Here is a 27169-nt window from a genome sequence, read left to right on the forward strand (position 1 = left end):
TTTTTCTTTTTAGCTAGTACCAACATTATCCAAAGAGAACCAGCTGCAAAGGCAATGCATGGGAGACGGGGACATGCAGGGTCATGTGCCTTCCCCCCGGATTTGCTGCTTTGCTTGTACTGAGCATGGTCACACAGACTGATCTCAGTAACAAAAAACTGCTGAAGCCAGCCACCCTCACTCTGCTTCCCCACTATCAGTAGGCACAGGATGTCTCTGAGCAGCTGTTGCTTTTCCCTGCACAGTCACTGATGTTGTGAGAATGACATTTGAAGTGTGATATGAAGACTTCAGATTTTCAGGTTTGTCACACCTTGCAACACTGCCAGGAGAATAAGCCATGTTGAAGTTACTTTGCTTTGATTCAAAGTGGTGCTCATGTTGACCATCTTATAGATGGAGATGGTGGTTTGGCATATTAAATACAAAGGTTTTGTGTTTAAATGAGGTGGCATAATAAAAAGAAAATCTGCTGTCCAGTTTGGGTTAAAAGCTTGTTTTTTGCTGTCGACTTTATGACGTTTACTCCCACTCACATTCATTTTTGGCTCCATTTCCATCACTAATGAAAAATGAGTGGTGTCCTAGCTCAATCATAGCCAATGTGATCTTGAGAACTTAAGATCCAGTAAGCAATGCTTCATTTGTTCCAGGGCTGAATTTGTCCCGGCACCTCTAAGCTTGGCAGTTCATAACCCCAGCACCCGGCCATTCTCCAGCCACCCAGCCAGTGCTTAATTTGTGCCGGGGCTTGCCAGGACTGAGCCCGGCACTTCTTTCATTACAAATTAAGCACTGCCAGTAAGTTACTAAGGAAGTCATAGGCAAATGATAGGCCGATCATCACTGTTTGGGAATTTAATTATAAATATTTTTAAGGTGAGCTGGTGGGCCACACAGGAAGCCTTGATAGGTCATATTTGGCCCACGGGCCACCTGTTGAGTATCACTGTTTTATGGGTTCAGAAGGAAGTCCCATCCATTCTTCCTTGCAGAAAGAAGAGTCGTTGGTCTTGAACAATGCAAGATATCTTTGTTCCCCCAGTTGCTGAGCATGTTGCCCTTTACCAGCATTCGTTCCAAACCCCGGAAATTCGTTCCAAACCCCAAACGCCTGACCAGTAGAGAACACTACCACTATGTTATTGGCTTGAAATACAAGGCCACCAGATTAGGATGGGAACGTCAGTGGGTGATGGGGGTAAATCTTCAGGCTCTGACAAGAGTGTGTGAAGCTTCACAGACCTGTAATTCATCCCAATGATGTACAGAAACAATCATGTACAAGGGCAAGTATCACAACCATGAATTTACAACTTCTGATGACAAAGCCTTTTTTTCCCCAAAGTTGCCTGTTCACTTCTGCTCTCAACTTGTGTCTTACTTTTACTTTTCTTTTAATTTAAAAGGCTGAGTTAAGAGGCGTTTTTGTTTTTGTTTTTCTTATTTAATCTCCTACCATAAAAAGTCAATGCATATAAATGCTCTCTGCCAGAGGCAAGAATTTGAAAAATAAGATGTTTTTAGTTAGAGAAGCAGAAAAAAATGCATAAATTAAATTCTGGTTTTCCTGATGTGACTTTTATTTCATTTTTTAGGTTACATGAAGTCATCTTGTGAGGGCCCTATTCAGTACAGTACTTGTGTGCTTCGTCCCATCAACTATAATCCCATCAACTAAATCCCATCAACTATAATGGAACTTAAGCACCTGCTTACATGCCTTGTTCAGTACAGATGGACTTTAGCCCATGTTTAAGTGTTTTGCTGAATTAGGGCCTGTTACAAAAATATAGATATGTACATAATGGAAAAATAAATCAAGTAAAAGCAGAAGAATATAAGAAGCAGCCTGTCAGAGAAAACGGGTAAAGTTTTCAAAAGTACCTAAGTGACGTAGAAGCCTAAGTTTAATTGAAAGTTAATGGGACTTAGGTGCCTAAGTCATATAGAGGCTTTTGACAATTTTACCCTGTATCTCTGATTTCTGTAGGCCACCGTTTTGGGAAGCAAAGCATGAAGTGAGGGTAATGATTAGAAAATTGCTACAATAAAAATATTCTGCATACTGAATTATGATATAAATCACAGTGTTGGTCATGCTCCTGCCTAAATACATTAATCACAGCTAAACACAACCAACTTTAAAAAAAAAATTTCAAAATTTTACATCATAAATCGTTCACCATAACAACCAGCCATTAAATCATCTTTAAGTGTTCCTTTAAAGATAATATTACAGAATTAAGAAGGCATTAAATTTCTCTGACATAAAAAAGAGGACCTCTGTTTCCTTCCAATAATTAATAGAAATTTCACAGGGAAAGAAACAGCATCCTATGCCCTGTTCCTAACACGGTCTCACTTTAATAAATGGAATGTGCAATATCTAAGATGAGTTTGTCAAAAAGGGAAAATAGATGGCTACTTTCCTATGCAGAAAACCTTTTTAATTTCATTTGGCCCAAAACCTGATCTCTATCATAGTCAGACCAAAAAGAAAGTATTATAGTTTGGCAAAGCATATAAAGTAAATTTTCCACTATACAGAAATTAACTAGATTTATAGGCACCTGCTATATTTCAAGGAACCCAAAATAGCTATTCTATCCTTAAGGGAAAGTCAAACTTAGTATCTACAGTCCTGGGTTTGCAACTGACTGAAGGTGGGCACTTCCACTCTCCCATGCAGAAAGCCCCATTGACGTCAGCAGGGCTCCACAATTACTGTGTGAATCTCAGCTTCTACAGAATGGCACTGTTCATTTGTAAGATCCAGGTTTCTGAGCTATTTTATGCATATCCAAACACTGAATTAAGATACATCTGGGTAGAGAAATGAATATCCATTGAAATGCAAATCCCTCAATAAAATAGGTTATGATGACTGATGAAACACTGCTAATATTAATATACCTGCTTGTTAAGTGTGAAGCCTCAGGTCTTTAACAAATTTTATGTAACCTTTTTATCACAGAATAATGCTTCTGCATCTCACTTACTGACAGTTAAAGGTGGTTGTATTTTCTTTAACGTTATCATTCATTCTTAGATTTTGTACTAATACGGTGGTGATCCTGGACATTTTTTTAAAAAGTCAGAAATACAGTGTTGGAACATTACAGTTACCTATGTCCTACAGGGCATGTTTTGCCCTCAGAGTGAATTCCATTGAATGATATTTGGTTCCTGTAAATCAGACACACCCTTCATAAACTTGGTGGAATTTTAAGAACTCAACAGTGAGATTCTGTGCTTCGCCTCTAAGCACGGAACTCACAGCCCTGGAGAGTGCAACTAACATGGTTTTAACATACCGTTTGCACCCTTCTAGCCCTGGGCTGCTCCAGAGGCTGAACCAACTCCCAGTGTAACTTTAGAGAGGTGTCCAAGGGCTTGTCTTCACTACCGGGGTAAGTCGACCTAAGTTACGCTACTCCAGCTATGTGAACAATGTAGCTGGAGTCGACACAGCTTAGGTCGACTTACCCCTGTGTCTTCCCTGTGCTGCATCAATGGGAGACGCTCTCCAGTCGACTTCCCTTACTCTTTTCGGAGAGGTGGAGTACTGGTGTCAACTGGAGAGTGCTCTGCCATTGATTTAGCAGGTCTTTACTAGATTGATCCCTGCTGCATCGATTGCAGCATCAATCTCCCTATAGTGAAGACCAGCCCTAAGTTAAAACAGCCTGTTCCCAGTGAGTAGCACTGCCTAAAATCTGCTGAAGCCCAGGATTGGACTGTACCAATGTGAATATATTTTGTGTCCATTGTATCTGTTTAACAGCCACATAAAAAGTAAAGGAAGGCAGATTTCTGAAAATAAAAGTGCTTGCTGTTAACTTAACAGAAGACCCTTTTGTGATGATAGTCTGAAGAGATACAGCCATTTATAAATCATATGAAGTTAGCACCTCGCTCTCCTCAGAAATGCATACTTTAAAAATAATGATTAAAATTATTGATTTCAAATTAGCTTTGCAATAAATATAGCAATAGACCATAGCAGACACAAAGGTTCAAACTAATTGTTATTTTCTCTGGCAGCAGAGAAAACCAGCGGTTACTTTTGAAAATTCAGCTGTAAAGTACGAAGCTAGATATGTAATGCTGGAGGAAATGGATCCCTAGGCACAGCATGATATTTGATCATCCATGATATTAGCTTATCTTGCCTAACTGCAGATGTTATTAGTAATTCCAGTCTTTTAAAATTCAGCCACACTAGTTTTTATGTTTACTCCTCGGTTCAATGAATTCCACAGGTTGACGAGATATTATGCTACCTTAAAAATGTCAAAACAATAAAACAAAAAATCCTTCCTTTCTTTGGTTCTAAACATACAGTACTGCTCTTTAATTTCCTTGAGCATCTCCTTTTTCTTCTTCTAAAATTGGGTAGGAGGAAAAGATGGACAGATTACATTTCACTAAGTCTTCCATAATTTTCTCAAATCTCCTCTTTTTTTCCTTTTCAGGATAAATAAAATTAGACCTGGTTCCTAAATACAGTAACTCTTCACTTAACGTTGTAGTTATGTTCCTGAAAAATGTGACTTTAAGTGAAACAATGTTAAGAGAATCCAATTTCCCCATAAGAATTAATGTAAATGGGGGGGTTAGGTTTCAGGGAAATTTTTTTTTGCCAGACAAAAGGACTAGGCACGCCTCCCCCCTTGCCCTTCCCCCCCCCCGGTGGCAATCAGCTGGCTTGCAGCGTTTTGGAGGTGGGGGGGGAGAGGAGTGAGGACTTGATGCACAGGCTCTGCCTCCTTCCCTACCCTCCCTCCCTTCTAAATGCCAGAAGCCAGCTGATTGCCGTGGGCAGGAGGCAGGGGAGGGAGGGGGAAGGCACACTGAGTCCTCACTCCTCCCCCTCCCTCCTGCCCGGGGCAATCAGCTGGCTTGCCGCATTCAGGAGGCAAGGGGAGCCTGTGCGCCAAGTCCTCGCTCCTCCCTCCTGCCTCCAAAACGCCGCAAGCCAGCTGATTGCTGCCTGTCCATTGCCGCCTGAGTATATACTCACTTAGACCCACTGGATACATACTCGGGTGGCTAGCCCAAGCCACCATCAGTACCCCAGCTACGCTGTTATTTCTAGTGCACTAGCTTGAGTAGAGCTAGTGCAGGTACATCTACACAAGATGGAAATCACACCCTGAGCTCCAAGCATTAATAAAGCCTGAGATAAATACAGTGTCCAGTGGTTGCCCTTAAATGGGAAAAAAGATAAAAGAAAAAAATTAAGGGCATCTACAAAGGTAAATAAATAGTTTTTGCTAGCTCTTAAATTTTTTCTTGCTGTGTCTCTATCCTTCTTGTCCTTCTTTGGACTTGTTCAAAATCCAGTGTATCTTCAAGGTGAAATGACCAAATCTGTTCGCAGTACTCCAGAAGATGCCATGCCATGCCATGGTTCAGTTATATCATCATAACACAGCATGTTGCCCTCTTTAGTTGCACTTGAGCAACCAGTTTAGTATGCTAAGTGCTGTGGCAGAATAGGAAATCTGCACTGAGCAATTCTCAATAACCCCTAAGCCTTTCTTCTTAGGGCAGTGGTTCTCACACTGTGCTCTGCAGGGCAGTTGCTGGTGGTCTAGGCAGAGCTAGATGTTCCTTGTTTCCAGTTCCTGTTATGGATGCTGGGCTATCTATTGGGAAAAGAGCCTGGATTCCTGGGAAAGCAACTGAAGAGGCAAAGAGCTGGTAGCCAAATCTCATCCATTAACATCCACCACTACAACAGGGGAAGAGGAAAGGAAATGGCTGCAACCCTCATGACTGGAATGTGTGTATATGTACTATAGTGCTCTGCTGTATGGAATGTTAGACCTTCTCCAGCATTTAGCAGTGTCTTGGCCTCTGCTATTGGTCTGTGAGGAGAATATAAGATCTTCTGGTACTAAGAATAAATTACAGTTATCTTCTCGATCAAGTGGTAGAACTGTGACCTTTGGCTATCACAGTTGCACAATTTTAGTCCATAAATAATATTGGTCAATCATATTTCACATTCTGATCAGCAGGAAAATGACATAAAAAGTTTATTAATTGAACCCCATATCTACAAATACATTTCCAGTGAGGACAAATTAGAAACCAAACTTTGACGCTTATTTTGACGCTTATTTTATTTTAAAAAATGATTTTTATTTTTATTTATTTTAACACTATTTGCAATAATATATGTAGAGCATTCAGCAGCCTGCTGAGAAGCAGACACTGGGATCAGAAAAGTGATTTTTCCTTGGCAAAAAGGCAATCTTTGACTTTAATCCACTGCTACAATGGCGCGGTGAGGATGTACAGTGGTGCAAACACAGTATGTTGGATGATGAGGCAGACCGTGCCTCCAGCACCGTTGGGTCCGAGCACAGAGCAGCTGCTGCTACATGCTATATGTTGTAACAGAGTGCATGCAATATGTGCTGTCCCCATGACATACCAACACAGGGGAAAAGGAACCATATTGCAGCCCATTTTGAGTTTCCTAACACTGTTGGGGTTTGTTGGTACTAGGGTATTTTTTTAACCCTCAAATGAATTAATTGCCCAACTGCCATGGGTAAAGAACAAACCTAGCATTCCATTTTTGTGTTCTTGTTTATACAGTGCCTAGCACAGTACAGTCTTGGTCCATGATTGAGGCTCCTAGCTGCTACTATAATACAAATAATAATGATGATAAGATTCTGCTAACTTGGGACAAAGAACTTTACTTCACCTGGGGTAAAGAAAAAATATTTGTAGTTTGCCTCAAATGTTTGTGGAGTGTTCACACTGGCACCAATGTGCTAACGACCTCAAATTAATTGCCAATTAACTCAAGATAAAAGAAGTCTAGTGTTGCCATGTCTTGTTGGCGTTAGAGTTCCCTGTTCCTAGCGTGCCTAGACTGTGCATGGTGCTTGAGCATGCTGTAAATGGATGCGGAGGCTCCCTGCTCTTTTTCCTGCACCCTGTGAACATGCACAGATCTCGTCCCAGGCCTGGAATGCAAGTGCAGGTTGCTTTAGTGCCCATGCTAGTGCATGAGGTGTAAGAGAGAGGGAGCAATGAGCATCCTTGTCCCAGAAGCAGGGAAGGAAAGACAAGATGTGAGGGATGTGGTTTAAGTGGGCAGCAAATGTATTAAATTATCTAGGAACTACAGCTTGTACCATGCATGATTCCTTTCTCAGTCATTCGGTGGAAATGAGTCAGACCCTAAGCCCTCCACAGCTCATCCCAGCCCGTTGCTGGGATACCACGGCCCTCCTCCCATCTGAGGGTTAAGGGGCTGAGGAAAGGGTGTTATCCCTTTGCTGTACCATACATTGGGACCCCCAACCCCATTCCTCAGCTTCCTTAGGTGATGCTTTCCCTGAGTCCCCTTCCAATGCCAGCTATCACGGAACTGGACCCACTACAGAACAACTGCCTGGACACCTGTTAAGATGAGACAACTTGAACCTTAAAACTCCTGACCTACCCACTGGGTATGTGAGCTCCTGTGGGAAAGGCAAAAAATCCCACCCTGATCAATCCAGCAGTGAGGGGAACATTCCTTCCCAGTCCCATAAGTCAGTTACAGCAATGGGCATAGCAGACCAGGCTTATGTAGTAAAACTGCAGACATTGGCAAGGGGAGAATTGAGGGCAGCTGCTTTTAACTCAAGCTGCCTAAAAACCTATGACTTTACAGTGAGAAAATGACATGCAGTATCCTGCTGTAAAATCCTACTGGAGACACGGCTCTGTAGTTTTTAATGTGATGTAGCTAGGGCAGGTCAGCTGCCGCTGGGAATATAGTGTTGACCTTGCTTAGCTACATCATAGTAAACCCTATTTATGTCTTTTCTCCACTAGGAGAGCAAGAGAACTTAATGCAGGTTAGTTATCATGTTTAAAGAAAAAAGAAAACTTTTTTGGCAGGGAAGACATAGCCAGTGTCTCTTTAAACAAGACCATCCTCTGGGACAGGAGGTGATGGTGGTGGTGTAAGCTCTGGACACTCAGGGAAAAGTACCTTGAGAGGTGTGTTGTAAAAAGACCGGTTCAGGAGATTTATGCGGTTGTGCTGTGTGCCATTACAAATCATGTTCTTTAGCTGATCCACAGGATATTTTGATCTTCTGTAAATGTATTGATACTTTTAACCTATAAGGCATCTTGAAATCCAGCACCTTGATGAAACAAGATGACAGAGAAGAGTGATTTTTATCCCTGTAGATACATTTCCATTCCTGCAGTAGTTGTTGTTCATATTGATGTTCACATTTTATTTTAGTAAAATGTAACATTTGTAGCCAGGGGAATATTAGTGATATTAATTTACAGTAAAAATGCTGAATGCTTCAAATCATTTTGGTAGTAAACTTAAGGCCAAATTCTCTGCTTATATTAAATGATGCAGCTCTCCTGACTTCAGTAGCACTGTTCCTTTTACGTTGATCAAGAATTTGGCCCCAGGGAGTGCATTTATGATGCTAATACCAATTGCTGTTTTCAGTGTCATAACTGATTCCATCTGGAGTTTTTTTTATAGCCTCCTCTTTTTTCCCCTTTCTTTTATAGTCAGAGCTACCTTCAAGCTGCAAGTGATGTCCCTGGGGGCCACAACATGGATCCCTCCGCAAACTACAATTCCCCAAAGTTCCGATCAAGGAATCAGAGCTATATGAGAGCAGTGAGCACACTCAGTCAGGCCAGCTGTGTTAGTCAGGTGGGAATCTATTGTTAAATCTTTTACTGTGAGCTATTTACATATACAGGACTAGCTACTAAAAATGGAAAATTTGTTTTTCTTGATTAATATTAGAGGAGTGAGGATGTAAGTAGTCACAAAGTAATTCAAGCTTCAAGTAATTTAATATTGAAGGAAGATGGTATGATTAAAAAGAGACAGTCAAATTGCAAATTATGCCAAAAAACTGCAAAATCAGAATTTCCCTTTTAAGAAATCCACCCTACATATAAATATATACAGTGTTGCCTTTTAGTTTCACTGGGTTCCCACTTCGTCTTGTACAGGAAGAGGGCATGAACAGGAACGCTCAGAGGCTGTTCTCTAGACCATTCATTATTATGTATACCTCTCTCATGTCACCTTTTCATCTTCATACCTCTCTAAATTAAACAAACCTAACCTTTTCAATGTCCCTTCATGTGGAAGTCTGTCCAGGCTTTTAAAAAATGTCATTGCCCCTGTCTGGACATTTACCATTTCTGCTTCATCCTTGTCGAGATGGGATGACCAGAATTCAGTGAGGTATACCATCACTTTATATAATGATATTATGTTAAGTAGTATTCTGTTTCTTCCTTAATATACATTAATATTGTTTGCCTTATTTGACAATCACTATGCACGGAGAAAGTGTTTTTCATTGAGCTGTTCCTAATAATAATTAGGATCTTTTTCTAACTCATTAGAGTAGTGTATATGATGGTTCATATTCTTTCAGGATTCGCAACCTTGCTGTTGTCCACAGTGAATTTCATTTGCCATCCTTTGCTCAATTATCTTGCTTAATTAGATCCTACTGAAGTTCCTCAGTATGTCCTTCGGTCTTGACCAACGTAAATAATTTTGTGTCATCTACATATTTTGCCATTTCACTGTTCAATCTTTTCCAACTCAGAAACATATATATTAAATAACACAGAATATAAACTAAATACATTCAGTTAACAAGTTCTGAGCCTTTGCTATTTCCTGGTCCCTTCCTATGACATCGCACTCTGCATGTTCCATCAATATGATAGCAGTTCAGTGTTTTTATTTCTGTTATATCAATGGGTTCCCTTCCCACCCTCTACTGCTCAGGACTGAATTGAGGGATACTGATGGACTATATATTTAAGAAGTATATATTCACTCTTGCAATTTGTATTTTAAAATTATTATTTTGCAAGTGTCAACAAACTTTGTTTGAAAAAAGTAGTAAGGAATTTCATCATGTAATTATTGACTGAGGCCAAGGTTTTCAAATGTTACAGGTGATTCTGGGTGCCTCCATTTGTGGGTGCCCAACCTGAGATGCCTTCAAGGACCCTGATTTTCACAAAGTGATGAATGTTAATACTTTGAATTAAGCACTGTTAAAGTATCTCAAATTGGGAGGCTCCAAAAATTACTAGTCACTTTTGAAAATCTTGGCATAAGTTATCATAACTCTCTTGGTCAATCGTGTAAGCAAAAGATGATTTAGAATAAGTTTTCTTTTCCCTTCCCAGACTTCATTTATTAGAAATATAAAAATGATAATTTTATGAAGGACAAAATAATTCATTTCACAGTGGACTTAATTGCCAAGATGCCTTTCTAGAAAATTAGAATAACAGCCTTTCATGGGGCTCAGAGGTTCTGTAAGAAATTTCTATATGCTTGATTAATGAAAACTATGGAAAATTTGCAGTGATTTTTCCCCCAAAAATGAATAAGAGTTATTGACCACAATATATAATAAAAAGCAATATCATCCAGATGTGGAGGCTGGTGAGGTTATGAGGTTGACTAGATATTTATATGATTTTGTTTCTTTCATTCTGTTTTAATAAATGATTATATAAAATACATATTATTGTCATTTACTGCTCTCTCCATTATTCAGCTTCTAAATTCTCTTTGGACGAATATTATTTCCACTTATCCAGCCAAATGCTACAATTTGATATTTAGTACATTCCTAATAATTATCCGAGAATGTCTCCAAAATGAATCATACAAATTCATGGTGAAATTAACAATTGTCCAGTGTAAAAAGAGATAGTAAATGGACATAGTAAAACTAAGTAAAACTAAATGGCCCAACTTGATGATCACTTTAGATAAGCTATTACCAGCAGGACAGTGGGGTGGGAGGAGGTATTGTTTCATATTCTCTGTGTGTATATAAAGTCTGCTGCAGTTTCCACGGTATGCATCCGATGAAGTGAGCTGTAGCTCACGAAAGCTCATGCTCAAATAAATTGGTTAGTCTCTAAGGTGCCACAAGTACTCCTTTTCTTTAAGCTCTTTTTTAACACCAAGCACTTGACATTAATATATTTCAGTCCATGTTGTGATTGGCTAAATAAAAATAATAAAAAAGAAAAATATGATGTGAATAGGGCTAGAAAGAGTGTTTAAAAATGAAATCAGTATGTGGGAACTGATGCTCAGCTGATTTAAATCAGCCTAATTCACTATATTTAATAGAGCAACACCAGTTAACACTATTTATGGCTGTGACACATGGTATTTACATAGTTTCTGTCAGTACAGAGCAGATTATTTCTGTTGGGGTTTCCCCAAGATCTCTTCTACTGCGTTTCCTAAGAATTCAGTGTAATTCCAGTTTCATCACTTAAACTTCTTTATTTGGCATACAGCAAACCTACACTGAGTTAATCAGACTGAACCATAAGGGGTGGGCATAGGGTATACCTATGGTACACAGAAACCCCCCTTCTATATATACATACATTCACTTTACATTGCATCACTCATTTTGGCATTGGCTAGGTTGCTTTATAGGAATCACTGCCTGTACACCATGCTCTGTCCACTCACTGTCCATGTACAACTTACTCTTTTCCCCATGACAACAGTAGTTTTAGTAATTTGAACCAACATTAATAATAGGCTCGGTGTATGAACTGGGGTGTGCAAACTTGCCTCCTCTGGTATAGTCCACTAGAGTGTAATTCTACATAGAATCCTAGAAATGTAGGACTGGAAGCTACCTCAATAGGTCATCTAGTCCAGTACCTTGCACTCAAGGAAGGACTAAGTAACAACTAGACAATTCCTGACAGGTGTTTTTCTAACCTGTTCTTAAAACCCTCCAATGACAGAGATTCCACAACCTCCCTAGGCAATTTGTTCCAGTGCTTAACTACCCGCACGCTGAGGAAGTTTTTCCTAATGTCCAACCTAATCCTCTCTTGCTTCAATTTAAGCCTATTGCTTGTTCTGTCCTCAGAAGTTAAGGAATACAATTTTTCACCCTCCTCCTTGAAACAACCCCACTCGTTCTGCCCTGCCAGCTTGACTGTAAACCATTGATACTACTCTGTGGGAATGGTTTTTCCAACCAGCTATGCACTCAACTTTAGGTAGCTCCATCTAGGCTATATTTCCCTAGTTTGTTTATGAGAAGGTCATGCAAGATAGTATCAAAAGCCTTACTAAAGTAAAGGTATACCACATCTACCACTTCCCCACATCCACAAGGCTTGTTACCCTCTCGAAGAAAGCTATTAGGTTGGTTTGACATGATTGGTTCTTGACAAATCCATGTTGACAGTTACTTATCATCTTATTATCTTTTAGGTGTTTGCAAATTGATTGCTTGATTATTTGCTCCATTATCTTTTCAGGTACTCAAAGGTAAGCTGACTGGCCTGTAATTCCCCAGGTTGTCCTTATTCCCCATTTTATAGATTGGCACTATATTTGCCCTCTTCTAGTCCTCTGGAATCTCTCCCATCTTCCATGAGTTTTCAAAAATAATCACTAATGGCTCAGATATCTCTTCAGTCAGATCTCTGAGAATTCTAGAATGTATTGCATCAGGCCCTGCCAACTTGAAGACATCTAACTTGTCGAAGTAACTTTTAACTTGTTCTTTTCTTATTTTAACCTCAGATCCTACCTCATTTTCACTGGCATTCACTTGTTAGACGTCCAATTGCTATTAACCGTTTTGGTGAAAACTGAAACACAAAAGGCATTTAGGACTTCTGCCATTTCCATATTTTCTATTATTGTCTTTCCCCCTCATTGAGTAATGGGCCTACCCTGTCCTTGATTTTCTTCTTGCTTTTTAATGTATTTGTAGAATGCTTTCTTGTTTCCCTTTATGTCTCTAGCTAGTTTAATCTCATTTTGTGCCTTGGCCTTTCTAATTTTGTCCCTACATGCTTGTGTTGTTTTTTATATTCATCCTTTGTAATTTGACCTAGTTTCCACTTTTTGTAGGACTCTTTTTTGAGTTTCAGATCACTGAAGATCTCCTGGCTAAGCCAGGGTGGTCTCTTGCCATACTTCTTATCTTTCTTACATAGTGAGATAGTTTGTTCTTGTGCCCTAAATAATATCACTTTCAAAAACTGCCAACTCTCTTGAACTGTTTGCTTCCCTTGGTATCTTACCTACCAACACCCTGAGTTTGCTAAAGTCTAACTTCTTGAAATCCATTATCTTTATTCTGCTGTTTTCCCTCCTACTATTCCTTAGAATCATGAACTCTATCATTTCATGATGACTTTCACCCAAGCTGCCTTCCACTTTCAAATTCTCAACCAGTTCCTCCCTATTTGTCAAAATCAAATCTAGAACAGTCTGTCTCCTAGTTGCTTTCTCTACCTTCTGAAAGAAAAAATAGTTTCCAATGCATTCCAAGAACTTGCTGGATAATCTGCCTTGCTGTATTATTTTCCAAATGGATATCTGGGTAGTTGAAGTTCCCCATCACCACCAAACCCTGTATTTTGGATTATATTGTTCTTTTTTAAAAAAGCCTCGTCCACTTCTTCTTCCTGGTTTGGTGGTCTATCCTACCATGACATTATAGGCTTGCTCTGCCTTTAAAGCCTCCTTCTGTAATTTTAACTTTGCTTTTATTTTAATTACATTATAAAAACTGGTACTTTTTCATTTATTAATACAGGAAATGTAGGTATGAAACAAAATATAGGCCAATTAAAATAACATTTCCTGGGTCTGTACCAGGAGTGGTCTTCTTCAGCCACCACACAATACTTATTACCTCCATGAGCAGTTTTTACTTCACCAGTGTCCCAGCATCTCAACTGTACTGTGAAATTTAGAGACTGTTCCCCCAGAATGAACATACATGCTGACAACTCTGTCTGTAAACCAGTACACCTGCACCCATAAGTGTCTCCTAGATGCCAACAGCAGGACAAGTCTGGGGCTTTCCAGATCTTGCATGGTCTTTCCACAGTATTTGAGGAGGGAAAATAAATTTCTTCCACACTGTATGGGTTACAGTGGTTTTACATTTAACTTCATGGTATTGGACCCCAGTTAATTTTCGTGCCCTTCTCCAACTGGTGTTACCTATCTTGTGCCAAATTTTTAACTTTTATGTGGTGATAAAAGAGGGCAAGTTTTTCTTGATCCATATCACTCGAGGCTGCTTTTACTTTGTATAGCATGTATCCCTCATATATTACACAAGATATTATTATTAGAACACATTGACTTAATGCCAAACTTCTTTAAAAGCAATTACAGCAATATGTATACTATATAGAGTGTAACATAAACTTACTAAAATCTCAAATAGCTAAAATACAAAAACCGCTGTATTTTAGCAACATTTTGTTTTACTGTTGTTACTTCCTTTTTTCTTTCTCTTTTTTTCTTGGCATTTTAGCTACTTGAGGTTTTAGTAAGTTGACTGTTACACTTCACTTTTTTTGACAGGAAGTTTTTTTAAAACATTTTTTTCTTTTTTCACAGTTTGCTGTTTGAGCTGATCAATGCCCCTTGCATTGCTTTAAATTATTTTTTTACACAGGTTACATTTCCACTACTTTGCTGTACCCAGGTTGCATTTCCCCTACTACATTCAGAAGCAGTTAAGCCATAGAGAAATCCCTAATTTCTTCAGTGATTTTAACTAACTCATCCATAGTCAGACAATTTAAATCAGATTGTCCCTATACCTGCAGCAGCCAGCACAATTAATTTATTACAGACACAAAGTGCCCCACCCCCCTTTTTTAGAGTGGCCGTAAGTCATGTTGGAGAGAAAAGCATAGTGGTGGTAGTTGTCACCACTTGACCTTCCTTTGCATAATTTGATTACTAAGAATTTCACTAGGCATGAATGCACTGAGTTATATTGCCATAACTGGGTTTCATTATTAAACCAAGTATTCTTTTTTCTTTCTTTCTTTTTCTTAACACTTTAAAGTCCCTTTTAACATTTTATACACTAAAGTCCTTTTTAACACTTTTACTTTTACTGCCCCTGACTATTTATTCCCCTCCAAGATCTCCAGTGTTAATCTGTGCAAAAATTTAGCTGCATGTACTTTTTTTTAAAGTAGTCACTTCAGTTTTTCACTGTTTAATAAGACATTTCCCTAGACCTTACTAGCTGCCAAATTCTGGGACTATAACTCTTCTATTTTATTTCCTAGAATAACACATTTCTCAGCTGACTTTTCCTCAGTGGTCTAAGCTTATTTTTTATGACTTTTGCTCTTATTTCTTAAGTTAGTATACTTTGCCTGCACAACTGTACTCTCTAAATTGAATGGCTGCTTTTTACTTTGGATTTTTTTTTTAACTTTTTAAGGAATCTTTTCCATTTAGTTTCTTTCCTCCTCTTACAACTTTCATTTGCTTTTTATGCTTTTAGCATTCATTTTTCAAAGTAGTACATTTTGTTTGTAATGTTTTAGCCACTAGAAATAATCCTTGTAAAGCTGCTGCTTTGATCTGGGCTTTCTTTACATTAATATAAAAACAAACAAACTAGATGCTATTTTTATGGCTGCCAATGGATCCTATTTTTTGAAAATGTCAGTGACATTCAATAGACCTCTGCTGTGCTTTGCCAAATATTCTTTTTTAAAAAAAATTGAATACGACTCCCTGGAGTTCCTTTTTCACCTGGATCCAGTCTCCCTCTAATCTTTCTCTATAGGGTCCTCCCTTAGATTTAATCCACTTCTCCAGCATGATGCTAACTTCCTCATATTTAAACCCTTAAACCCTACCAATGCCATTTCTCTTAATGCTAGGTTGCGACCCTCATACTAAGGGTATAAGGGTATATATGTTACCAGCTCTAGACGAGCGTATCCAAGTCATGGCACCGCTATGTTAGGGTTCCTCTGTGGCCTCTTCCACTTGGTTCCCCATGAATTCAGTCTCACTCCAGTCTTGTCAGTTTGGTTCCTTTATTTGGCATGCATCAAAGCTATGGTGAGTTGATCCGACTCAACCGTAAGGGGTGGGTATGGGGTGTACCACACATCCAAAGTCACACAAAAAAACCCTTCCTTTATATACATGTACACATCACATTTCATTCACTAGACATTCCAACATGTGTTTGGGGTTTGACTTAGTTACCATACTTTATAGAAACCAATCCCTGCCCCCTGCACTGTCCATGTACAGCTTACTGTTTACCTCATCTTTATGGTCCCAACTTATCTTATCCATTGTTATTTTGTCCATGGTAAATGGTTTCCTTGGTGCCCCTAGCTAAATACAGACATTCTGTTTCCAGCTTGCTGGTCCATTTACCTCCCTAATCCTGTCTCTAGAGAAAAAAATAAGGCCTCGCCCATGTCCAGTTACTCATGGACCAGGTACTGATTTGTGTTGACAATTTTTAATAAAAAAGGTCCAGAGTGTGGTGTTAGCTCTCAATCACAGACAGACACTTCACCATCCCAATCGAGGGCAACGCATACAGCTGCAGACGCATCTGTTGCAATGCAAGTGGCAAGTGATTCTTTTCTTCTGTCAGTTAGCACACTTTGGGCTTAAATTGTGGCACTGGGTGACATAGATAGCTCCTGGAGCTCCCGCATAGCAAGGGGAAAAGAACAATCTGCAACATCCCCTTTAAAGGGTGCTGTACACACAAAGCTATGTGGCCAGTAAATTTGTTGAGTTGTGCACAGAAGGTACTATTCAGCCCACTTCTCCACTATGCTTGCAGGCTAGGGTAAATATAACTCAAGAGTCTGAAAATTCAGACTCGTTTGATTCAATGTCTCAGGTAAAAGACCAGATATAATTAAATGGTATTGAATGGGTCTTCTCTCTCCAGTTGTGATAGTGGATAGATTTCCTAATCAGTGTATAGAGATTTGGATTGTTGGATGTATCTGTTAGTGTTCTTCATATTTATTAAATATAAATAAACCAAATGGAAACTAACGATGGTCATCTAAAACATACTATATATGGCTAATGTAAAGTGCTAAAATGTGAATGTGTTCAGAAGGGTTTCCTAATCTTTAATTATTTGCTAAACAGTTCTTCATCAATGCACAGGTGTCCACTTGACAGACGTTGAAGCCATGATGATCACAAACAAAGCAAGTCAAAAATCAAATGCATTGTTGTTATTTATTCAGATGAGTGAAGCAGAGGTCAATGGGCAATTTGAGTCGGTGTGTGAATCAGTGTTTAGTGAAGTTGAAGCTCAGGCAATGGATGCCCTTGACCTCCCTGGATGCTTCCGAACAAGAAGCCACAGTTACCTGAGGGCCATTCAGGCAGGTTACTCCCAAGATGATGAATGTATCCCTGCTATGGGATCTTCCAACATCACCTCAACTGTCAGGTCAACAACAGGTAAGAAAATCTATTCTGGCCTCCTTCACATGTAAAAATAATCAGGATGGAAAATGGTGCATGAGACTGAAAGCCTGTTTTTCCCTGTGTAATTATCATAATTGATATTGTCTTTTATGTTGATATAGTACCTTGAGAATCAGGCCTTCCTTTAATATTGTACTGTAGTGCCTGCATGTTTGAATGTGTAGTTATGAATAATTTCATTTTCATTAGAACTTGTAAGTGGGCCTGGACTATAATGGGCCTGAATTTGAGCATAGACTTAACTTCACCTGCTTTGCTCACCTGCACAGTTTTGCAAGTGCAAATAATTGCAGGCAAAAAATGGTGTTATTTAGATATTTAAATAACTGATTGCACCTGCCTGTCTTGAAATTAAACATCTAAAAGAGATCAGTTACATTCACAATCAGTTAGGCCCTTAAATTGCAGGTACAAGAAGGGAAGATGGGGTTTAAATATCTGGTCCAAACTCTTAGGGATAGGGCAGGGTGTAACTTACTTAACTCTGGAAAGGGTATGACAGATAAGGATCATATACAGTGGCATATTTCACGTATCTTCACTGTTACTCATCAGTAATCATTATCATTCATTATTATTCAACTCATTTTTAGGATTCTTTCACACCTTTAGAGCTACTTTTTTTCTTTTAAGTTGCTTAACAAAGAGATTGATTTTATTATTTTATTATTTTTAACTGTCATTTATAGAGAAAGGTGAGCAAATATTGTACAGATAAGTTAGAAAACTAAACTGAATCCATTATAACATTTGTGAAGTTATCCAAATCTATTTTTACATTCCCAAATATATTCCTGTCACACTCAGTGATACTGACCTATCCTCATATTGCTGAAATGAGATTCCACATTCACAGAAAGTAAAAATATAGCCCAAACAAAAAATGAAACAAGCCTACTTAAATTGATTTTTGACATATTTACTATACAGCAGAGCAGTAGGAGCTATTGAGCAGAAAGCAATTGTTGTCTTTCATTATCATCAGCATACAGTACTACCAAGAGCATTCTGTGTTATTTTATCTTCAATGTATCATTTTATACAACACAGCTTAATGAGATATTGTAAGCAACTCCTAAAATACAAATAGTTATTGTTACTTCCCTCACCACATGTATACACATTTCCATCCCACGTTTAGAAGCTTTAATAACTCTGTCATCAAGGGATAAAATATATAAAGCAATAAAACTTTTAATAGCCACCAATGGGACTACATTCTTCCCAGCTGTTGTATAGCACCGTATGATGAATATGAAGATACTGTTGCATGGACTGAGACCAAAGCAGTCAAACGTGGGTGCCTAAATATGGGTTTTTATACCTGACTTTAGGCACCGAAGTTAGAACATTTCTAGATCTAACTTAGAAGACAAGTTGGTTGACTTATCTACCTGAGATACTGTGACTTTGCATTCCAGCTTAAACACAGCCTTCCCATTCAGGAGAGCACTTTCTTTTTCCTGGAGTCATAAAGTTGAATAGAATATGATATGTTTGGCAAAATCATCAGATTAGACAATAAATATGACTGCGTCCCATTGTTCTTTCCTCATGAAAAATGCTATACATTGATTAGCAGTCTGCTGGTTAAATTATGTGGTTTTGAAAACTCTAACCTTCATTTCACGCATGATTTCCTTCCTATTTCTGGAATGATTTATCAGATAGATTTTGTTGTCTAAATACATAATATTTCTTATTAGTCAAGGTCAGGAAATAGTGACACCATAGCAAAAAAAAGACTATAGGAAAACTGGTAATTAGAAATGGGGCCCTAAAGAGAACTCTGTTTCCAAATCCCATAGACTTTAGAAGGTTCCGAATCTGGATCTGTATTCAGATTTTTCAGTTTGTGACATTCTCTAATAAAAATTATTATCCCTGTGCCACGGAACAAGTTTGTTCGTAACTTTTACGGGGTTACTGACCTAAGACAAATATTCAAATAAGAAATATTTATTAGATTTGCAAGGGAGAGCACTGATTATGTGGTTCAATATTAATTGAAATTTCCAGTTTCCAAACAAGTCATTAGCTGTAAAACCATGGAATAACTGTTTCATATTTCTCTCTTCAGCATTTAGCACTTTAGAGACAGATGCTTCTTTTCATATTATTGCTACATTTCAAATAACCCCTTACTTCCTCCTTTACTTATCTGAAAATTGTAAAAGAAGTTATTAGATACAATACAATGTAAGAGGCTGGCCGATATTTAACATGCCCATAGGCTTCTTTCAAATAAAAGCGACAAAGGTTAAAGTTCCATTTCAACCTTCAGTGCAAATTCACCCTTTTGAATCTTTAGGAAGATTAATTTTGGTCAGATTTTTTCCCCGCTGCTGCTATTATAAGCCCTTCTTGGCAAACTCATTAAAGCCATTTCTTAGAAAATTAACAGGAAACACAATTTCATTATTAGTTTAAATATTAGTAATAGGAGCCGTGGCTGCCTTTTATCAATGTTGTAAAGAAATGAAATTGTAGCACAGACTAGAAATTGTAGCATTAGACTTAGCTAAAAGATTTAATAATGTAAGAGAAAATGTAAATATTTCATCTCTGAATTTAATTATGGAACTATCTATTTTGGATGTATATTTATATATACATTTATAAAACTTAGTTTGTCAAAAGATGCTTACAAATGTGGACAGACACATAGGTTTCATTCAGAATGGCAGGAAAGCTACCGCTTTATTCAATAGTACGTGGGACATATTTGCTCATCCTGTTAGAAGCATTAGGATGTCCTCATAACATTTGGAAAGAGGGTTACCATAGTCAACTCTTCCAATATTTAAACCACTTTCCAGAGACATACGTGATCCCAGGACATGCTCTTGAGTACTGATGATTACTATGGGTTAGCTTTTTGTGCCGGTAAACTGGGCTATCCATTGGACGAATCCCTATCCATCCTTACTTGTCAGATTGATTTTTTTCTTCTGTGGGAGGAAGCAAAACTCTCCCCTAACCTCAGCCAGGTTGTAAAACAGGGTTATTTTTTGCAATACCACCTAAACAGTGAACTGAGGCTACTTACTTGGTAGAATTCAAAATGATGTAATCTTACTCCAAGAAAGGAAACACCAGATTGGCGATGAATGTGAACATGAAGACTCAGGGACAGTACCTATACTTTTGGCCTTATCTAAATCAGGAAGAAGCCAGTGCCCCACTCATCCTTATGGTCCAGTGAGAATAAGTGACAATGACCCAAAGCAGTCCACATTGTTGGAGACCAATGGTAAATCCCACTCGTCTGTATGACTCTTGCCAAGACTAATTATGATTCACTGTGGTTAAGAACTTTCTGTCCATCTTCTATAAGAATGGTCAGAAGTTGGGAATGGATGGATCACTTGATGATTATCTGTTCTGTTCATTCCCTCTGGGGCACCAGGCACTGGCCACTGTTGGAAGACTGGATACTGGGCTAGATGGACCTTTAGTCTGACCCAGTATGGCTGTTCTTATGTTCCATTGTTTTGTTAAGTGGATAATGTTGTAACCTTTCTGCCAAGTGGTGGCAATAGCAGGAAAGGCTGAATTCAATTTTTAAACAAAACCAGCTCAAGCCCCCACCCAGAAATCTGGGAAAACTAAACACCACCCCTGGGCACCTGTGATAGGCATTACTTTCCTACTTACAAGCATTGAGTCTGTGTATAACAAAAGAAAATTTTATTAAGGGGAGCATTAATGCTGTGTTGTCCAGCATTAATCTGGGAAAACAATGACTCGGCAATATGCAGACAATAAGTAAAACACTTGCCCCCTTGTATCTTGGGCAACACTTTGCCTCAGTTTCCCATCTTGTGCTGTGATAGTTCAGTGGACAAATGTCCCTTTAACATTCCACTCCCCACTGTTGCACCTCACTCACAGTTTGTTGCTTGAGCTCAATGAAGTCCCTGAGTCCAGGGGTGTGCTCAAGTGGGTTAACCTCCATCCCCAGGGGAGTGGGGAGAGTGAACAAGTGATCTCTTTGCCACTGTAGATATACTGTCACTGAAGCTGCTCACCCTTGTCGCTGCTGCTAGTAGTGATGCCATATTCTGAGATTCCACTGCCCAGCCCCGTTCTTATTTTGGTTAAGAGGGTATATGGCAAAGTCCAAAGCAAACACCAAGAATTCCCATTCCCAAAGATGCCTTTTTCCCCACTCTTGTTTACATATCACAAACTCTTCTTTATAGCTAAGTTCAAAATCATACATGCATACCCCCAAACTTTTCCCAGGGCAACACTGGCCTGAAAGGAAAAATATAGCTTAAACTGACAGCTTACTTTCCTGTCTCAGTGTCAAGGTTCCTCCCCCACTCTGAACTCTAGGGTACAGATGTGGGGACCTGCATGAAAAACCTCCTAAGCTTATCTTTACCAGCTTAGGTCAAAACTTCCCCAAGGTACAAAATATTCCACCCGTTGTCCTTGGATTGGCCGCTACCACCACCAAACTAATACTGGTTACTGGGGAAGAGCTGTTTGGATGCGTCTTTCCCCCCAAAATGCTTCCCAAAACCTTGCACCCCACTTCCTGGACAAGGTTTGGTAAAAAGCCTCACCAATTTGCATAGGTGACCACAGACCCAAACCCTTGGATCTGAGAACAATGAAAAAGCATTCAGTTTTCTTACAAGAAGACTTTTAATAAAAATAGAAGTAAATAGAAATAAAGAAATCCCCCCTGTAAAATCAGGATGGTCGATATCTTACAGGGTAATTAGATTCAAAAACATAGAGAACCCCTCTAGGCAAAACCTTAAGTTACAAAAAAGATACACAGACAGAAATAGTTATTCTATTCAGCACAATTCTTTTCTCAGCCATTTAAAGAAATCATAATCTAACACATACCTAGCTAGATTACTTACTAAAAGTTCTAAGACTCCATTCCTGGTCTATCCCCGACAAAGACCAGTATAAGACAGACACACAGACCCTTTGTTTCTCTCCCTCCTCCCAGCTTTTGAAAGTATCTTGTCTCCTCATTGGTCATTTTGGTCAGGTGCCAGCGAGGTTACCTTTAGCTTCTTAACCCTTTACAGGTGAGAGGAGCTTTCCCCTGGCCAGGAGGGATTTCAAAGGGGTTTACCCTTCCCTTTATATTTATGACACTCAGCGAGAGACCCTTAGTATTTCTGGATCTCTGCAGGTCTGTCAAATTCTCCTTATGAGGGAAGAAAGCTACTAATATACAAAATCTGCTTCCCAGCATGCCGTGCTGAAATCCTGCTCTATGACTCTCAGCATTGCCAGGAAACTACAATGCTCAGTGTGTCCTCATTACTGCAGGAATATGGAGTTTGTACCCACCTACACTCTGAAACTGTGGCCTCAGGCTCTAAACAGAGTTAGCAGCCTGGATTTTTCTTCCAAACTGCACACTGCAACCCTGAGACCACTTCTTCTTCCTTGTTAGCTGCCTTCCTTGTTGCTCTGGTATGTTCCCAGAGTAAAAACCTAGAATGCAACACTGCTGAGCCCAGTGGATTTTTTTCAACAGTTTAAAAGGCCAGTATACTCCATTTCCAACCACTTACATTCTTTTTTTCAGGCAGCAGGGAGTGGAATTACTTCAGACCAGGTTATTCAACAGTTTATTCCATCCAATTCACACTCTGCAGTCTCCTAACCTTCCCTTCCTAATACTTCTTCAATGATCCCTATCAGGAGAAAGCACTAAAGAATTAAATTATCTGTCTCCTCCAAATGCTTGCTATAGAGGAGGTCCCTCAGCAGCAAAGGAGAGGGTTTCTATTCCTGTTACTTTCTTATTTCCAAGATAAAAGGTGGATCAAAGTAACCTGAACAAGTACATCAAATGGTGATACTAGCATCCATAGTCCCATCTCTAAGGCAAGCCGGGTGTCTGCTGCTTCCCCCTTGCCATTCAGTAGTGTTCCGGGTGTGTGCTGCCCACTAAAGGTTTGGATAGAGGATTTGTGCGTGTGTGTAAGAGAGAGAGAGAGATGATTTGATCCTAATGCCTTAATAGGAAAAAAATCCCCAAACTATCAATTAAAATAAAACCAAAAGAGGAAAAAAAAAACACAACCACATTCAAACAGAGCTGATCTGCATAGTAACCATCTTCCTGTGTGCCCTGAAGCTCATTAAACTGGTCTTGGAGCACCACCAAAGGGAATGAGGTCCAAAGCCAGGGATTCTTAAATGAAAAAAAGACCCAACTCTGGACTATGAGAATTTTACCCCAAAGGAATGAATAACGAGTGCACTGCAGTTGATCTTCACTGAGTCACTGGGATGTAAGGTGAGAGGCTGTCTCTCAGAAGGAATCCCAGACCCATTTAGGTTTTAACAACTGGAGGGAAGGGTTATATTGGTACAGCAGAAAACTCTTGCTCTAGAGGGTGGTAAAGTGACCAATAACCAGTTCTGGAACTTGTAAGGTACCTGTTCCTTGGAATCATTCACCATAATTTGAACCAGTATTTGACCCTTTTCTGTCAGCTGGTAGCTGGGAGAATCTATGGATTAGCAAATAGCCACTGGTGAATAATGGGGAATTTGTTTAGTTAAATGAACCTATCTCAACCAGTTGCACTCAGACTAGTAAAGGGTTGTGAAAAATAAATAGAATTCCATATTTATTAAACGATTGAACTGTAATTCCAAATCCAGTTGGTCACATAGCACGAGATAGTTTCAGTTATAGCTAGGGCTCTACCAAATTCATGGCCATGAAAAATACATCATGGACCATGAAATCTGGTCTCCCACAATGAAATCTGGCCTTTTGTGTCCTTTTACCCTATACTATATAGATTTCACAAGGAGACCAGCGTTTCTCAAATTGGGGGTCCTCACCCAAAAAGGAGTTGTGGGGGGGGGTCGCCAGGCTATTTTAGGGGGGTCGCAGTATTGCCAGCCTTACTTCTGCGCTGCTGCCTTCAGAGCTGGGCAGCCAGAGAGCAGCGGCTGTTAGCCAGGTGCCCAGCTCTGAAGGCTGCTCTCCGCCAGCAGCAGCGCAGAAGAGTGGCAATACCATACCAGGCCACCCTTATTTCTGTGCTGCTACCTTCAGAGCTGGGCGGCCGGAGCATGGTGGCTGCAGATTGAGGGCCCAGCTCTGCAGGCAGCAGCGCAGAAGTCAGGGTAGCAATACCACAACCCCACCTACAATAACCCCCCCCCCCCACTACTGTTTGGGGGGTTAGGACCCTACTATTACAACATCATGAAATTTCAGATTTAAATAGCTGAAATAATGAAATTTACTATTTTTAAAATCCTATGACTATGAAATTGACCAAAATGAACCGTGAATTTGGTAGGGCCCGAGTTATAGTTCACTCCACCAGTCAATAATAAAATATCCTCGGACTTTCAGATTTCCTTTCTCTTGCCGAAAATTATTTTCAGTTCTGTCATTATAAAACTATCTCTAATAACTAGATCCAAATGGGGAAGTTTTGAGTGTGATCTGTAGGTATTTAGTCACAGAAGTCCTGTTAATGAAAATGAGACTTGTGAGGTTATGTTCCAACAACCATGCTTCAGGACTCCCCTGATGCCTGATATTTCATTTAGCTGGTGAGCTGCAGTTCAGCACAGTGCCTGTTACTAAACCAGCAAGCATTCTTCTTGCCATCTGAACCATAAAGATGAGTTATACTTCCTCTTCAAGGCTATGGAGATACTGAATATAGGGAAATGTATCAGTCATGCTGTGCACAAAAGAGTCAGATGTTTGGTCTGAACACAGGACTGGAAGCCACTCTATTTTTGGCTCTGATAGTGACTCCTGTATCCTTGGGTAAGTGGGTTTCCCCATCTGTACACACAGGATATGATTATCCATCTCACTTGGGTATTGTGTGGGTTAGCTGTTTGTAGAGCCCTTTAAAATGAAAGGCACCATATAAAATGAATTGTTGTATTATTTTTATTATTCAAGTTGGTTTAGTAATTTATAATTATCATTAATCTAGGAGAACTGTCATCTTGCACCATCTTGTACCATTTCATTGCATGATACTTCTTTTAAGGTTAATTGATTATACCAGTATTTCTCAGCTTTTTCAGGTTGGTGACTCCTTAATGAAAGTCAAACATTTTCACAACCACCTATAAAAGTAAGAGTAAAAACGTATCAACAATCATAATGATAACCCTGGGTGTCTGTGTGTGTATGTGTGTGTTTAGAGATTGGCAGAAATACTTGACGTTGAAGGAAAAAGGTGTGTGGGAAGGCGGGCTGGGGGACAAGATTTTCTTGGCTGTAGATTGTAATAATATATTCAATAGCCTGTGACTCCCCTGATCATACTTCATGACCCTCCTTGGGCCAGGGAGGGGGTTGAGAAACACTGAATTATACTAATATGGGGACTGATCCTACTTCACTTAAAGCCAATGGCAAAACTCCCATTGACTTTAATAGGAGCAGGATTACCCAGTAGTTCCTTTTCCTCTCTGCTGCCCTTTGATAAGTGAAGAACATACTTTCAATGCTTGTAATATATTTTTAAATGCCGCATTATTAAATTCACATTTTTCCCACCTCCTTCCTGCTGCTGAAAATCTAAGATCATGTTTTGTAGTGCAATTTAAATATTTTAGAAGAACAAAGAAATTGTCTAGAACGGTGAAACAGCTGTCAACACTACTTTGCTGTCTACAGGATGCTAAATTCTGGTTAGACTATAATTTCTTGCTAATTAACTGATCTAAAATAGAACCCTTCGTAACTAGTCCATCAACGATTCCACAACGTTGGTGTTGCCCACATCTCTCTTTTAACTTTAGTACACGCTTACAGTGTGTGACCTTGATGTCTTGCTTGACTTACATTTCTGTTCTGAGATTAACATTAATTACACTGTCAAAATAGATTTTACCGTCTATGTAGAATGAGCTGCCTTCAGAGCTAGATTCTTCCAATATGGAGGCAATGATTTACACACTGAATGACTTGAATATTGTAATTCCTTTTATATTGTTCTCCTTCAAGTTCTAATTAGGAGATTGCTGTGTGTTAAAATGCTACTCTTTAGACTTCAACATTTTCAAAATTTAGTGGTCACATTTCCCAGTTTATTTGTTTTGTTGGTTTCCTGTACGATGTCACATAGATTCATCGAGTTTACAGCTAGAAGGGTCTGTTGTGATCATCAAGTAAGCCACAGAATTGTAACTAGTCATTTCTGCACCACACCCAATGGCTTGTAATTCATCTTGCGTATCGCATGAACAATAAATCTTTTGTATTGTCTCAAATGGCTTCATGGATTCGATTCAGTGCTGAGATGTCAAGAACAGATGATACATCACATGCTGCATTAAAAGTATCATTGGTATAAGACTTGTCCAGCAGCAGTGACCTGGTGTTTCAGAAAATAGTCCTATATTTTTTTAAATACAAACACAATAGACACTAACCTAGCCCATCTGTACTGCACACAGTGATAATGATAATGTGCCAGATCCTCTCCTGGTGCAAATTGGCCTAGCTCCATTGACTTCCATGTTGGTGACTTCATTGGAGCTACACTGATTTATGCCAGCTGAGGATCTGGCCCAATGTTTAATACTTTACAAGCAAATTCAAAACTACAGAAATATATAGGATTTGGTCCCATCCATTAACATTTCTATACAGCAGGTCTTCAGACAAGACTTTGGACCAGATTATTACGATTTGCTGTGTGGCTGTGCATGGGGAAAGAGATCGTGGAGCGATCTCCTCTCTTCCTGCAGAAACCAATCACAACCAGCAACCCTTGCCCTGGACCAGCAAAGTTGGTTGACTGCAGAGAGTAACACACAGTGCAGTTGCTTTGCTCT

The 27169-nt window shown here is 39.3% G+C and overlaps 1 protein-coding gene across 1 annotated transcript in view; it reads left to right on the plus strand.

The window, feature by feature from the left end:
* The window catches only part of DLGAP2 (DLG associated protein 2), a 690779-nt gene that overhangs the window by 619246 nt on the left and 44364 nt on the right, over positions 1-27169 (plus strand). The window contains exons 8-9 of the mRNA XM_073336187.1: positions 8560-8707; positions 17104-17323. Coding sequence (XP_073192288.1) covers positions 8560-8707; positions 17104-17323 — 368 coding nt within the window. The remainder of the gene's footprint in view (positions 1-8559; positions 8708-17103; positions 17324-27169) is intronic.

This window comes from Lepidochelys kempii, chromosome 3 (assembly GCF_965140265.1).
Source record: "Lepidochelys kempii isolate rLepKem1 chromosome 3, rLepKem1.hap2, whole genome shotgun sequence".
Classification (NCBI taxonomy): Eukaryota; Metazoa; Chordata; order Testudines; family Cheloniidae; genus Lepidochelys; species Lepidochelys kempii.